The sequence below is a fragment of the Trichechus manatus genome, unplaced genomic scaffold (genome assembly GCF_000243295.1).
Source record: "Trichechus manatus latirostris isolate Lorelei unplaced genomic scaffold, TriManLat1.0 scaffold00001, whole genome shotgun sequence".
NCBI lineage: Eukaryota > Metazoa > Chordata > Mammalia > Sirenia > Trichechidae > Trichechus > Trichechus manatus.
Window position 1 is genome coordinate 23,444,864 of NW_004443937.1, and position 16,851 is coordinate 23,461,714.

At 37.2% G+C, this 16,851-nt stretch overlaps 1 protein-coding gene across 6 annotated transcripts in view; it reads left to right on the plus strand.

The window, feature by feature from the left end:
• Window positions 1–15,484, plus strand: part of TCAIM (T cell activation inhibitor, mitochondrial) — a 50,371-nt gene extending 34,887 nt beyond the window's left edge. For 3 of the 6 annotated variants that reach the window (XM_023726131.1, XM_023726126.1, XM_004368443.2), the window contains exons 6-11: window positions 1,356–1,478; window positions 5,401–5,498; window positions 5,936–6,027; window positions 10,482–10,714; window positions 11,371–11,502; window positions 13,694–15,484. In XM_023726131.1, the coding sequence (XP_023581899.1) occupies window positions 1,356–1,478; window positions 5,401–5,498; window positions 5,936–6,027; window positions 10,482–10,714; window positions 11,371–11,502; window positions 13,694–13,934 (919 nt within the window). In that variant the 3' untranslated portion in view covers window positions 13,935–15,484. Of the gene's footprint in view, window positions 1–1,355; window positions 1,479–5,400; window positions 5,499–5,935; window positions 6,028–10,481; window positions 10,715–11,370; window positions 11,503–11,654; window positions 11,829–12,142 lie in introns of those variants that run through there. The other 3 variants (XM_023726140.1, XM_023726139.1, XM_023726132.1) reach the window with 3 other exon arrangements.
• The last annotated feature ends 1,367 nt before the right edge of the window (window positions 15,485–16,851 follow it).

The following is a 16,851-nucleotide window of genomic DNA, read 5'->3' on the forward strand; positions in this document are numbered from 1 at the left end:
CAGTAGGCTAGAAGTCCGAATTCAGGGTGCCAGCTCCAGGGGAAGGCTTTTTCTGTCGGCTCTGGAGGAAGGTCCTTGTCATCAGTCTTCCCTTGGTCTGGTAGCATCTCAGCACAGGAACCTCAGGTCCAAGGGATGCACTCTGCTCCTGGCACTGCTTTCTTGGTGATAAGAGATCCCCCATGTCTCTCTGCTCACTTCTGTCTTTTATATCTCAAAAGAGATTGGTTTAAGACACCGTCTAATCTTGTAGACCTCATCAATATAACTGCCATTAATCCATCTCATTACATCATAGTGATAGGATTTATAACACTAGGGAAATCATATCAGATGACAAAATTGTAGACAGACATACAATACTGGGAATCATGACCTCGCCAAGTCGACAGATTTTGTGTGTGTGTGTGTGTGCTTTAAGTGAAAGTTTACAGCTCAAGTTAGTTTCTCATACAAAAATTTAAACACACATTGTTATGTGATCCTAGTTGCTCTCCCTGTAATGTGACAGCACACTCCTCTTTTCCACCCCAGATTTCCCGTGTCCATTCAACCAGCTCCTGTCGCTTTCTGCCTTCTCATCTCGCCTCCAGACAGAAGCTGCCCATTTAGTCTCATGTATCTACTTGAACTAAGAAGCACACTCTTCACAAGTATCATTTTCTGTCTTATAGTCCAGTCTAATCTTTGTCTGAAGAGTTGGCCTAGGGAATGGTTTTAGTTCTGGGTTAACAGAGAGTCCGGGGGCCATGTCTTCCAGGGTCCCTCCAGTCTTAGACCATTAAGTCTGGTCTTTTTACTAGAATTTGAGTTCTGCTCCCCACTTTTCTTCTGCTCTGTCAGGACTCTGTTGTGTTCCCTGTCAGGGCAGTCATTGGTGGTAGCCAGGCACCATCTAGTTCTTCTGGTCTCAGGCTGATGAAGTCTCTGGTTTATATGGCCCTTTCTGCCTCTTTTGCTAGTATTTTCCTTATGTCTTTGGTGTTCTTCATTCTCCTTTGCTCCAGGTGGGTTGGGACCAATTGATGCATCTTCCGTGACTGCTTGCTACATTTTAAACCCCAGATTCCACTCACCAAAGAGGGATGCATAACGTTTTCTTAATAAACTTTGTTATGCTACTTGACCTAGATTTCCCCTAAAACCATGGTCCCCAGACCCCCACCCCTGCTACTCTGTCCCTCAAAGTGTTTGGTTGTATTTAGGAAACTTCTTAGCTTTAGATTTAGTTCAGTTGTGCGGACTTCCCCTGCAGTGTGTGTTGTAAGTTGACAGATATTTTTGGAGAACACAGTTCAATCCATGACATAATTAATATTGGAAAGTATATATATATATATGTTTTTTATTTCTAGATCCTGGTTAGATCACAATGAAAAAAGTGCTGTTAAAAAGCTGAAGAATAGTTTGCCACTTAGAAGAGAACTAGATCGTCTGAAAGATGAACTGTCTCATCAATTGCAGCTCTCAGATATCAGGTAAGAAAGAGAGAGAAAGTAATTTAGAGATTAAAATAAACATGAATTACCTGTTGGTAAAGCTTTCCAACAGCTGAATATTTGCATCTTTAACTTTAATTATTCTGATAACTAAATATTCTTCAATTGTCTTCTTATGAAAGTAATCAAATGTTCATCTCTGTAAGAAAACTGTTACCAATTTCTTGTTTAAAATATTGAAGTAAGGTTTAAATGCTGACATGTTTGGCATAATAATTTAACTTTTTACATAATGAGTTTTTTAAAAAAATCCTTTCCATATACACATAATATAAAAAGCAATATGCCCCCATCATATGAGATTGGTATTCAAGAATTTAAAAAGAGGGGAGAGAGGGATCAATGTTGTGTTCTTGGTTCTAGGCTACGTGTTGTGATGTTTAAAATAGCTTGGAAACTGCAACTATATAAAAATACATGCTAAAATTTATTAAAAAATAGAATTAAGGGCTCATAAAACTGGAAGAGTCATCTGATTCAACCACCTACCCATTATGGAACCCCTTATTACAAAAACCAATTCCCATCAAGTGGACTCTAACTCATAGCAACCCCATGTGTGTCAAAGTAGAACTGTGCTTGATAGAATTTTTAATGGCTGATTTCCCAGAAGTAGATCACCAGGCCTTTATTCCAAGATATCTCTGGGGAGACTTGAACCTCCAACCTTCAGTTAGCAGCTGAGCTTACTAATGGTTTACACCACCCAGGGACTACCCCCCACCCCGCCCCATTACAAGGACCATGAAAAATTGTGACTCAGTCTCTGCTTAAACATTTCTGTTAGTTTTTGCTGTAACCTGTTTTATAGTTTTCAACTCTCATTATTAGGATTTTTTTTTTTTCTTAGTATTTTGAACCAAATGGCTATTTGGAACTGTAGTAGAACCCTTTCCCTGTGCTTACAGAATACAGATTAGTCTTCACATGTTCTTTTGTTGTGTATTCAAATAACAGTTCTTTAAGATAATTCAAATTTCAGAGGAAAGCCTTTGGACTTACAGTATTTAGTCGGCTTGAGTTTGTGCTGATAGCTGCTCTTTGATCGTTAGTGTTTAGAACAAACTTTGATTAAAGGGGTTCTTCCGACTCCATAATCTAGTAACATAGACCTTTCTAACTACTAAAAATAGTAAGATGCTTTTTTTTAAAAGTTTATAAAACAAATTAATGTGCATGAAAATAATTTTTTGTAGTATAAATTTTTAAAATCTGTCAAAACTAATTGGGATTAGGAAAATGAAAGGATTTCTTAAACATAAAAAAATGAACATTTTACCATATCGTAGAGAAATTTCTCAGTTTGCCTTATAATATGGTAGATATCAATGAATGTAACCCACATAAACTAAACTTCTTTGGCATTCTCCATTTTTAAGAGTGTAAAGGGAGTTCTGAGACCAAAAAATTTGAAAACCATAGACATGAGGACTTCTCTGTTCACTGGAAAATTAGCCAAATTGCCAACAAATGGAAACATTGTGACTAATGACATCATTTTCACTTCTAAACAGCCTATATGAAAGATCATTTATTAATAGAACACCACTTAGAAGCATTATCACTTAAGTATATTAAATTGTAAATAATCAAAATTAATGTTAATTCTTAGAAATATCTTAGTTTTTGAATTGTGCATTAAACGGAAAATTTAAAAAAAAAAGTTTTCATTTTATCAGAAGTGACATTCATAAGAATCAGTGTTACGATAAAGTAGAAACCTAAAGTTTTTTTTTTTTCTTTTCTAATTTTGTTTATTTTGTTGTTGTTGGGAATATACACAGCAAAACATAACACCAATTCAACAGTTTCTGCATGTACAATTTAGTGACATTGATTCCATTCGAGTTGTGCAGCCATTCTCACCCTCCTTTTCTGAGTTGTTTCTCTCTCATTATCATAAACTCACTGTCCCCTCAGGTTCCTATCTAATCTTTTGAATTACTGTTGTCAATATGATCCCATATAGATAGTTCTTAAAAGAGTATAATGCTCAAGGCAGGCCTTTTATACCAGTTAAGCTAAACTATTGTTCAGTTTTAAGATGACTTCAGGAGATATTTTTGGTTTAAGATTTAAAGATTATCTCAGGGCAGTAGTTTCAGGGGTTCATGTACCTTCCAGGGCTCCAGAAAGTCTAGAGTCTGTGAGAATTTGAAATTCTGTTCTGCATTTTCCTCCTTTTGATCAGGATTCTTTTATGGAATCTTTGATCAAAATGTTCAGCAGTAGTAGTCAGGTGCCATCCAGTTCTTCTGGTCTCATGGCAAAGGAGGCAGTTGTTCATGGAGGCAATTAGCCACACATTCCATATCCTCTTCCTGTTCCTGACTCTCCTTCTTCCTTTGTTGCTCCAGATGAATAGAGATCAGTTATTGTGCCTTGGATGTCTGCTTGTAGCTTTTAAGACCCCAAGCACTACACATCACACCATGAGGTAGAACAGAAGCACTAAACACATTAGTAGGCCAATTAACTTGGATGTTCCCATGAAACCATGACCCTACACCTCCAAACCAAGGAACCAAATCCCATGAGGTTTATGGTTGTACATAAGCAGCCTCAGCAGCTGCTCTTTTTTTTTTTTTTTTTTTTTTTGGTCTTTGTTGCAAATATATCTATCACACAACTTTCGCCAGTTTAACTTTTTACAACTTATTTACAGCATTTACAATAATCAGCTGTGCAACACTACCCTTAATCAATTGATTTATCCATCACTGTTAACCCCTATTTTCCCCTTCCCTCCTGCCACTGGTAACCACTAATAAACTTTGATCTCTGTACATTTGCCTTTTCTTGTCTTTTTATATAAGTAAAGTTATACAATATTTGTCCTTTTGTGATTGGCTTATTTCGCTCAACATAATGTCTTCAAGCTCCATCTGTACTGTAGTATGTATCAAGACCTCATTTCTCCTACTGGCTGAGTAGTATTCCATTGTAGGTATGGTACCACATTTTGTTTATCCATTCGTCTGTTGATGGACATTAGGTTGTTTCCACCTTTTGGCTATTGTGAACAGTGCTACAATGAACGTTAGTACACAAGTCTCTTCTTGAATCTCCACTTTCGAGTCTTTTGGGTGTATACCTAGGAGTAGAGTTTCTGGGTCATATGGTGATTCTATTTTTAGTTTTTTGAGAAACCTAAAGTTTTTTGAGTGCCTGAGTCCTTCACATGTATTTTCTCATGTGATTTACACGTGTGAAGTAGGAAATGCCCCCATTTCACATGTGTGAAAGTAAAACTATAGGAAGGCTAAACCATTTTGTTCAAGGTCACTGAGCTAGTAAGGTGCAGAGGTAGAATTCCAGGATGGGTTTTCTGAGCCCCTTAAGACCAGTGTTCTTTATACTCACACAGCTATGCTCTGTGACACTGTGTGGACACCAGGTTGCATTTTGTTGCTAAGATTTAATATTAGTTTATAAAATGAGAAGATTCCACATCATAAAAATCACTTTCTCTCATATAAGATGAAAAGGATCTGATAAACCTAACCAGAATTCCTAATTGGAACTTAAATATAAAACAAAATCTTTGTTATTTTACAATGTGAATGAGAAATCGATTTTTTTTTCCATTTTTCTCATTTTATCCTTTTATTTTATTTTAAAATGAAAACAGTGTAGTGTATTTGCTTGTTTAAAATTTCTGCATACCTGAACATAAGTAGTAATATTTTTGGTATATTATGGTAAACAATTCCTTTTTCATTTTATTGCTTCTTGAAAACTCAGCTGATTTGGAAAGCATAAGGCAATCTGAAACATGCTGTGTGCCTACTTCGGGAAGAAGATGGTTGGCTTTCACAGGAATCAGGCAGTTTGTGGTGACTGCTTGCTTCCTCCTTCAGGGAGGCCGGCTGCTAACGGCCTGTGTGCTCTGTTGGCCTAGGTGGCAGAGGAGCTGGGGGATCGCCCATCGCTGTAGCCAGCTGCATAGTTTAGGCCGATTAGCACAGCAGAACTTGGAAGCACTTAAAACTGCAAAAGGTAAACATCGTACAATATTCTTCTCAGATATCACCGGTAAATTGTAGGGTAAAACTAAGTGTTAAAAGTCTTTTCAGATATGACCTTATCACAACTGAATTTTTAAATCTTTGAATAAAAAATTAAAAAAAACCTGTTGCCATTGAGTCGATTCCAACTCATAGCAATCCTATAGGACAGAGTAGAACTGCCCCATGGGGTTTCCAAGGAGCAGCCGGTGGATTCAAACTGCCGACCTTTTGGTTAGCAGCTGAACTCTTAACCACTGAGCCACCAGGGCTCCTTGAATAAAACAGTGACATAAAATTCTCCTTTAAGCCTCTAGTGAATGTAATCCTGAATATACACACTAAATTTAAGTGATTATTTGCACAACTGTAAGAAGAATGAAGCATCTCTGGATAGTAGCCAAAGGGTTTGTGTTCTTTCATCCTCAGGATGTACACTAATATTTACAGACCGTTCCGGAATGAGTGCCATGGGCCATGTGATGCTGGGAACAATGGATGTCCATCATCATTGGACAAAAGTAAGGAAATCCTAAAAAGCAAGAAAATGTCTTTATTATCAGTGTACTTTTGTTTAAAACAATGGTATTATGTCATAAACTAAAAAATAATTTGTAATCATAGCTTTAGCTGTTTTCAAATCAGATATTTAATATCATATAGTTAAATTACTTGAAAGACTGATTTTTTAGTTATTTTTTACTTGGAAGTGTTGCAGTCTTTTCTGAAGCACAGCCTAAAAGCCTGTATTCTGTTGTTTGGTTTGGTTTGATTGAACAGATTTATTGAGATACAGTTGGCATGCAATCAACTGCACATATTTAATGTGTGTAATTTGATACGCTTTGACATATATATGTTGTTGTTGTTAGGTGTCGTAGAGTTGGTTCCGACTCATAGCGACCCTATAGGATAGAGTAGAACTGCCCCATAGGGTTTCCAAGGAGCGGCTGGTAGATTCGAACTGCCGACCTTTTGGTTAGCAGCTATAGCTCTTAACCCCCATGCCACCAGGGCTTCTTGACATTTGTATACACCTGGGAGACCACAATCAAGAGAGTGAACATGTCCGTCATCCTCAAAAGGATTCTTACGGCCCTTTGTAAACCCTCCTCCCTTCTCCTGCCCCACTATCTGCTCTCGAAGCCACCACTGATTTGCTTTCTGTCACTATAAATTAGTTTGTGTTTTCTAGTTTTATATAAATGGAATCAGAGTATGTACTTATTTGTGTGGCTTCTTTCACTCAGCATAATTACTTTGAGATTTATCCATGTTGTTGCATGTGTCAAGAGTTCATTCCTTTTTATTGCCACGTAGTATCCATTGTGTGGTAAACATCGTCCAATTTTGTCCATTCACCTGTTGATGGACATTGTGTTCTTTCCGTTTTGGGCGATTACAGATAGAGCTGATATGAACATTTGTGTACAAGAGTTTGTACGGATATATGTTTTCTTTTAAGAGTAAAATGTCTGGATCATATAGTACATGTATGTTTAACTTTTTTTAAAAACTGCCAACACTTGGTATGGTCATCTTTTTTAATTTTAGCCATTCTAATAGGTGTGTAGTACTATTTCAGTGTGTGTTTAATTTGTCTTTCTTTAATGACTAATGATGTTGAGTGTCTTTTCATGTGCTTGTTTGCCACCTGCAGATCTTTTTTGGTGAAATGTCTGTTCAGATCTTTGCCCCATTTTTTAATTAGGTTGTTTGCTTTCTTATTCTTGAGTTTGAGGTTTCTTTATATATTCTGAATACAGGCTTTTTATCAGATATGTGGTTTGCAAATATTTTTTCCCATTCTGTGACTCAATCTTTTTATTCTCTTAACTTTGTCCTTCAAAAATGGGATAAATTTTAACTTGATGAAGTTCACTTTTATCAATTTGTTCTTTTATGGATTATGCTTTTGGTATTGTATCTAAGAAACCTTTGACTAACCCAAGGTCACAAAGATTTTCTACTCTGTTTTCTTCTAGAAGTGTCATAGTTTTCAGTTTCACATTTAGGTCTGTGACCCATTTTGAGTTAATTTTTGTATGTAGTGCAAAATATAGATCCAAGTGTTTTTGTTTTGGTATATGGATATCTAGTACCTAATTGTTCCAGCATCATTTATTGAAAAGGCTATCCTTTCTCCACTATATTTCCTTTGATCCTTGTCAAATATCAGCTGTCCATATATGTGAGGGTTTATTTTTGGACTCTGTATTCTCTTTCATTGATCTGTTTGTCCGTTGTTGTGCCAGTATGACCCGGTTTTGATTACTGTAGCTTTACATTGAGTCCTGAAATCAGGTGGTGTTAGCCCTCTAACTTTGTTCTTCTTTTAAAGTTGTTTTGACTATTTTAGGTCCTTTGTATTTTCATCTAAATTTAGAATTAGTTTCTCAATCTTACAAAAAACCTTCTGGGATTTTGATTAGGATTGCATTAAATTCATAAATCTATTTGGGAAGAACTGACATCTTAACAATATTCAGTATTGACCCATGAACAAGGTATATCTCTCCATTTATTTAGGTCTTCTTTACTTTCTCTCAGCAGTGTTTTCAAGTTATCAGTGTACAGGTCATACCTTTGATCAGATTTATCCCTAGTATTTCTTTTTTTTATGTTATTATAAATGGCATTATATTTTAATTTCAGTTTCCAAGTATTTATTGCTGATACTTAGAAATAAGATTGATTTTGTATGTTGATCAAGTGTTCTACAACCTTGCTAAACTCGCTTATTAATTCTAGTGGCTTTTTTATAGATTCTGTTGGATTTTTTACGTAGACGGTCATCATCTGCGATTAAAGGCAGTTTTATTTCTTCCCTCCCAATCTGGATTCCTAGAAAAGTTGCCGAAAGAAAGTAAAGAAAGCCTGAATAAATGGAGAGAGATACCTTGTTTATGGGTCAGTACTCAATATTGTTAAGATACCAATTATTTCTTTATTTAGCCTGATAGATTGCACCGGCTAGAATCTGTACAATGTAGAAAAGACGTGGTGAGAGCTGGCCTCCTTATCTTGTTCTTGACCTTGGATGAGAAGCAGTCAGATTTTCTCCCATAAGTATAATGTTAGCCCATAGGTTTTTTTGTAGATGCTTTTTTGTCAGGTTAAGGAATTCCCTTCTGTACCTACTTTGCTCAGAATTTTTATAAGGAATGGATATTAGATTTTGTCAAATGCTCTTTCTGTATCTGTTGAGATGGTCGTATGATTTTTCTTTTTCAGTCTGTTAATATGGTGAATTTCATTGATTTACAAATGTGAAACCAACTCTGGATTCTTGAAATAAATCCCAGTTGGTCACGATGTATTATTTTTTAAATATATGGTGGAATCTATATGTATATTCATAACATTTTATTTAGAATTTTTACATCTACCTGCATTTCCTCTCCTTTGGGGACCTTAAATACATGTCTGTCAGGCTACTTGAAGTTTCCTTACAGCTCATTAATATTCTTGTCATCTTTTAGAATTTTTTCTCTTTGTGTTTTATTTTAGATTATTTTTATTGTTATGTCTTCAAAAGACACATTAATCTTTTCTTCTGCAATGTCTAATCTGTTAATTCCTTCAGGGTACTTTCTTCAGTCTCAGACATTGCAATTTTAATCTCTAGAAGTGCGGTCTGAGTTTGTTTTTGGTTTTTAAGTGTTATTGTGGTGAAATTTGCTGTATTGACCATTTTTCTGAGTGTACAAGTCAGTGGCATTCATTACATTCAGTGTTGTGCAACCATCACCACTGTCTGTTTCCAAAACTTTTTCATCACCCCAGGCAGAAACTTTGTACAATTTGAATCTTTTTTTATATCATGCATGTCTCTGTCTAACTTTTGGAGCATGTGAGATGCAGTTAGAATTGTTTTTATGGCCACCTTTTCTAATTCTAATATCTGTGTCAGTTCCGGGTTGATTTTGATTGATTCTCCTAACTGTGGGTCATGTTTTCTACCTCTTTATTTCAAAATAAAAGTTCTTTCAATGTCGTTACCACATATATATGAATCACCCATTAGCAGAAAAATTGAAAAAGTAGGGAATAAAATTATTTTGCACAAAGTGTTAGAGTTGTAAAATAATTCATAGAATGTTTATATTGCTACTGCTCTTTTATAGCAGAGTTTTTGATGCATTTTAACTCCTCTTAAAGCTTTCAGTATAAAATCTGAGTCCTTAATGTAGCACACAAGGGCCTTGCCTGATGTAGCCCGTACCTACCTCTTTAGTCTCTTCCCTTTCCACAACTCCCAAACATGTCACACTGCAGCCATTCCACACTCCTTGGTTTTGAACATGCTGTTCCTTTCCATGTTTCTGTCTTTGCACATGCTCGCTCTTCTGTCCTCAAAACGTCCGGCATTCATCTACCTTTGCTACATTCAGTTATCTTTCGGCCAAATTAGACTTGCTTAGAAACCTTTGCTTGAACCTCTTCTTTATATCCTGAACTGTGAGCCCCTGGAAAACAGGAACAAACTCCTATAATCTGTGTGCTCCAAGTACCCAGTTCATTGTGTAAACACATGGTATGTGCTCAATAATGTTTATTACATTTAATTGAGTTTTGTAAATTAAATTCTAAAGGAATAAACTTGGAGTTGAAATACATATACTTTATTTCTAAAACCCTTCTTTATTGTACCATTTAATCATTCAAAACTTATTTAAGATTCTTACCTGCATATTTAAATTTAGTACTTAGGGCTTATTTTTATTTGGAACAGATTTCTTTTTTTCTGCAAGCTCTTCAGTTCCTATCCATAAGTCCCGAAGATTTGCAGTGTTTTATTTGGATATTAATATTTTCAACATTACATTGTCTTTTTCTTATCTCTCACTTGAACTTTCCTCCTAGGAAAATAATTTTTCTCATTAAAATTTCTCAATACCATTTATTGGAATCCTAAAATTAAGTAATCATAGTAACATGAAACTATATATTTCTCTTTTTTCTAATATTGTAGCTTTTTGAAAGATTGCCAAGTTATTTTGACCTTCAGAGGAAGCTGATGCTTTTAGAAGACCAAATAAGCTATCTTCTAGGTGGCATACAAGTTGTTTATATTGAAGAATTACAGCCAGTATTGACAGTTGAAGAATATTACTCTCTTCTTGATGTGTTCTATAACAGACTGTTGAAAAATAGAATACCTTTTCATCCTCGAAGTCTGCGTGGTTTACAAATGATCCTTAACAGGTAAAAATGTAAAACAGGAGGATTACTTTCACTTAGGTGGGTTGTGTGTCTAGATATATATATATATATATACACACACACACACACACACACGTTTTTAATTTCAGTGTGTGATTCTTAGAAATTAAGAAAAAGAATATTATTGCTTCAGTTAACAGTACTCATTTCTACATTAGAAAACCCACCATGAGAGCATCAAGGGGTTGAATCTCTAGAACATTCTGTGATTATATTCCCACTTCCTGAGCAAAGTCAGTCCAATGGAAAGCTTTGTAGCATTAAACTATTCTTAAATCAATGGCCAACATTTTTTGTGTATATACTATTTTCCAGCCACTGGGCTTGAATATTAACATATTTAGTACTACGTACATCATATACATTTAGTACATAAATGTTAATACTCTTTAGGTCTCACAACCTCAATATGAAGTAGGTACTACCCACATTGTACAGCTGAGGAAGGTCACAGAGCTAGGAAGTACATGGTCATTCTGACCAAGGGTGTCTTTTTGGGGTCAGCAAAGATATGTCAGTTTTATTAAACTCCTGAAGTAGATTTTCTTAATTCTTATTTCAGAGACTAAGAAAACATTTTCTTGGGGAAAGAGGTGGAATAGATCAATAATTGTCCTTTAATGTATGCTTAACTACAGTGATAGATACGCTCCAAGCTTGCATGAACTCGGGCATTTTAACATTCCAGCCCTCTGTGATCCAGCAAGCCTCCAATGGTTTATTCTCACCAAAGCCCAGCAGGCAAGAGAGAACATGAAACGAAAGGAAGAGTAAGTACTGTTAGCCCTCTCTTACATTGTTCAATCTAACTTTAAAAAATCAGATATTCAGAACTGATAGACATTAATATCGTATTAAGCTTACAAAATTGACTTATTTGTGGATATTCCATATTTCTTTATTCCCCACTTTGTTCTGCAAGGGATTTGATGAGGCTGTTTTGTAAGTATAATAACCTTAATCACTTTACCACCGTGTGCCTCAATTTGAGAAGGGCTTCTTAATAGAAAACTTCAACTCAGGAGCAGAGTGAAAAATAAGAATACCTGAAAGAAATTCTCCAGATGGAGAAGAGTGGCCACAAGGAAAAAAAAAATCAGTTACTGCTTGATCGATGGGAATCTTCATTGCTTAAAAATTTGAATACAGCTGATCTGAAGAGAGCCTCATCTCTATTTTAATGAAATTGAGAAAGAGTTTTAAAGTAAAGATATTGTTTTCATTCAGAAGCAGTCCTGTTTTTATGTTGTTTGCATCTTTGAAAGAATCATATTATAGCAGTTTCCTGTTTTTTATTAAGGGGCTGCTTGTGTCTGCTATGAAGAAGGGAGGATATTATATTCAGTAGTGGGTTGTTTTTCTAACGATGTTGCCTCAGGAGGTTTTGTAACCATTCATTTATTCATTCAGCCGTCATGTACTGTGATGTTTGTGTGCCGGAAGCTGTGGTAGGTGTCTTCGATAGAAAGATGAAGGAGACCTGGCCCCTGCTCTCCTGGAATTTGTCTAGTAGGAGACTTGAGTGCTATAAGTATGTCAGTGGTAGCTGAGCCCACAGAGTCGAATTGAGTTGCTCTGGGGACATGGGCATTGAAGGGAAGGCTGTGGCAGAGGAGCAGGAAGGAGCTGAAGAGAACGACTCACAGATATCAGGGGAGGAACGTTTCCAGGAGGAGGGATAAAGAGAACAGGGATGTGGTCTCTGGTATTTGAAGACGCCGTGGGGACTTGTTCAGGAATATGCTGGTGGAAGCCCTCTGATTACTTATTTCTCCTACCTTATTGCCCCCAGTGTCCACAAATTTTTAAAAACCAGGGGTATATAATAAAGAGAGAAGAAGGGTGGCAATTAAAGAGAACCATGGAAGCCATCCCTTTAACAAGACGTAAGGAGATCTTCTAATGTATAAAGTAAGTGAAGGAGCTGCATCTCTGTTTTGCTTGTGGAATTGGTGACAACTTTATTGGCCAAATCCTATTGCACAAATAGCCTACTTCTTGGTTAGTTGTTAAGCATTTGTGCTTATAATACTACTTTTCTAAAGTAAGTCTGCTTTAACCCTTGGGAGCAGTTCTGGCTCACCTTTCATTATCAGGGCTGATTTTGTTTGCTACACCATAGCCGCTGCTTTTTATAGCTTTAGAGTATTTTTGAGGAAGCAAGAATCCTTATATTTTAGAGATACAGTCTAGAAAATACTTATAGATGTAGTAATATAATGGATTTTCTTCAGAATAAGAGGAAATGAATAGAGTTATAGAGAAAACAAAGCTGGCCATGAGTTACCAACTGATGAAGCTTGGTGACGGGCCCGTGGGCTTTCAGTATGCTAGTCTCTACTTTGTATGTGTTTAAAATTGTCAGTAATAAAAAGTTTAAAACTGTTTTTTTTAAAAAATGGACAACAAAGGTATAAGACTGTAGGTAGGGGATTATTGCTAATTCTTATCATTTTATAGACTTGTTGAACTACCAAAGGTACATGCATTATTAGGATAAGAATTTTAATTATTAAAATAGAGAATGTATTTTTTGCTTTTTATACTGCAGGTTAGCCTCAGGATACAAATATGTACAAGATAGATAAGCTAAAGATACTGTGTAATCCTACAGAATGAACTTGAGAACTGCAAAGCTCCTTCTGGATACCTGTGGTATCTACTGCAGCCTGGATTCCAGGGTCTGGGTAGTGCACCTGGTGTACCAGAACCTGCGTTGAAGGGCATGTGGTATACTACTTTGAAGCATTCCTTTCTGCTCCTTTAGAATAATTGTGTTCACACCTCCAAAACCAAACTGGTTGCCACTGAAGTCAGTTCCGATTCATGGCAGCCCATGTGTGTCGGAGTAGAACTGTGTTTCATAGGGTTTTCAGTGGCTTCTTTTTCCCTTCGTTCTTTTTGTGTTCTTCTATTAAGTTATCACTTATGGCAATATTATTTTTATTTTTAATAAAACAGGTTAAAGGTTATTGAAAGTGAATTGATACAGGCTTCAACAAGGAAATTTTCTCTGGAGAAGTTATATAAGGAGCCCAGCGTTTCTAGTATACAAATGGTAGATTGTTGTAAGAGACTGCTAGAACAATCATTGCCTTATCTCCATGGGATGCATCTCTGCATTTCACATTTTTACTCTGTTATGCAAGATGGAGACCTTTGTATTCCTTGGAATTGGAAGACTGGAGAAGCCACTAAGTAAGACAGAAATCTGTATTACTTTTTAAAGAGATAAGCAAAACACTTTTAAGTTAAATTTATTTAAATCCACAATTTGATATGACAGTATTATTATTATGAACAAAGTTTAATTGCTGCTTTAAAAGTCAACAACGTTTTTAAAGTAATTAATTTCTACTACGAAACTTGTTTTTAAAAGAGTTTCATCTCTTGATCTTACGATATTTCTTACCTGATTGGTAAGCCTAGGTAAAAAGTTGTTAGAACATATTTTTAGTGATATTTAAATGAAGGATTCTACAAAAGTAAAAGATATACAGTATATTTTTATATGAATGAATGTTGGTTTGAGGCTGGCCAAGTATGTGTATGATTAGTAACAGGTCTCATATTTACTATAGCTCTGAAGTACTGGAACTCATTTCCACATGTAACATAAAATTCAACATGCAGCTTGTTAGCTACATCTCATGTGTGTATACACACACAAGTGTTTTGCAGCCAGTAATAGTTGATGTCCAAAACAGATAACTGATAGGTAGCAAATTCTGCCTAAGAAAAAGAATAGAAGGGAAAAGAAAGAAAATGAATAAATGGTATTGATGTTGTCATAAGCAGTTTGATATGAGTTTATTAAAATAGCGTCACTGACACAGAATTTAGGGTTAAACTCATAGTTTCTCATACCCATTAAAATTTTGTAAGATGGTAAATGCTTTTGAATCATTGAATGAGGTGGCTCTTTTGTTTTCATGGGCAGACACTACCAAGAAAACTCCTTGCCTGTTCCCAGAGTTCCAGACGGAGGGGCGAGTTAAAATGGTGACAGGATTTCTGTCACCCCTCCTGACCCCCGTCTTCCTGTGCCTACCAATGTTGGAAACCCTTCCAGTAGCTCTGGCCTGGTTGAAGCCCCTCAGGGTCACCTACATTCGCAGCTCTCTGGGCTTCCCGGGGACCAACAGCACAGCTCAACCCCCAGTGGTTTCTCGTGCCCACAGCAGAGCCACACAGCCTAGCCTCTCGGTACGGTGCTTCTGTATCAGCAGATGTTTTCCCAAGTATATTTTTAAGCAGATGCAAAAACGCTTCGGCTTGCTTCTCAAGAGGAGAAGGTAAATCCTGGTTTAGGACAGAGTTTTACTGCTGAAGAAATCAAAAAGAAATTTTTCCTCAGTGCATTAGAAAGTAAAGGATACATTAAAACGATTTTTGAAGTATGTTTTAAATTTATCTAAAATATTAGTTATTTAAATAGTTCATATGTGTGTTCCAAAGACGTGTTGATATGTAATTATAGTTTGTGCATATTATCCCTTTTAACCTGTGCCTAACAACTATACCTAAATTATTTTCCTAATGTAACGAGTGTTTGTGACCGATAAAGATTTTCCAGAGCCAAATAGTGGGAATGAAAAATTCCTTAAAGGTTATCTAAGGAAATTTATTGTAAGGTTTGGTTTGGATTGTGTCATTTCTAAAATGAACTAATATGGAATCTTCAGTAATTTGTATTGTATTGGATTTTGTCTCAGAACTGTTACATTATAAATAATACCTACATCAATCAGATAATTGTTTTCTTTTGTTATTCAATTATTAATAGTTTTAAAACTTAATAGGAAATTACAAGAAATGTGTGGCCTGTATATACCTATTTCCACCACCTGTCTGTCAGTTTGTCGTACTATGGTGGCTTATATGGAAGCTATGACACCAGTGTTTCAAATACCAGCAGGATCACCCATAGTGGACAGGTTTCAGCAGAACTCCCAGACTAAGACTAGGAAGGAAGACCTGGCAATCTACTTCCAAAAATTAGCTAATGAATCACAACAGAACATTGTTCGACTCGCTTTGGGCACATCGTTGGGACGGATCAGTCACTGAGGAGGGCATCATGTTTGGTGAAGCAGGGGGCCAGTGAGGGTGAGGGAGACCCTCGGTGAGATGGATTGGCACCATAGCCACAACGTGGACTCCAGCATGCCAGCAATTGTGAGGATGACGCAGGACTAGGCAACATTTTGTTCTGTTGTATGTAAGGTGTCTGTGAGTTGGAATTGACTCAACAGCAGCTATCTATCTACCTATTTGACTTCCCCTCCCAGTTTTTCTGAGAAAACTCTGCTGACAAAAAGGAGAAATTCTGCCCCACCACTGTAAACTGGTACTTATAACTGTTTCTACAAAGCCTCAGGTGAGAACAGCATGGAGAGGAACACCTGACCTCTCTTCCCAGTTGTCACAGCTGGAGGCCCGGGGTGGCTGGCCTGCTGGCCTCCAGTGCACCTGGGAAGAGCCCCCTCTATTGCCACTGCCTGGTGCCCCCCACACCCCCAGGGTAAAGCTGGCCTGCAGTCACCCACAACCACCCACGTCATTTGGGAGCGTGGGAAGGGTCCTTGTCTGCTGGAGCACTCTTCTGTAGGACTCCTGGGAAGAGCCCCCACCAGCCTAACCCCTTCTGTGGAAGGGAGCAGAGGTTGGAGGTGAGGCTGGGAGAAGCCTGACATCATCTGCAAAAGCTTCAGAGGGAAGAGGAAAGGTCCTGAGTCCCCACGTGGGAAGAAGAGCACCAGAGAGGGAGCAGGAGAAGAGGTGCTGTCTGGTGCTGATTTTCCACGGCCCATCCCTCATCCCCATGCTGCATGGCTGTGTTCTTACAGTGGGATCCACAAGCTCCCCCCACCCCCATACTCTGCCTTGAACTACTTTTTTGTCAGTTTTTATTCTATGGACAAAAGGAATCTGGTCCAAAACCATCACCCAAGACCACACAGTTGCCAGGTACCAGGACATCCTTTCCAGGTTGCGGTGGCACTTTTTATTGGTCACCCAGCTGTACCTTCAGCTGCACTGGCATGTCTTGACCACCCCTCCTTCCTGACACCACTCCCTGGGTTCACAGGCACCGCTCTCCTGGCAGGCTTCTGCTG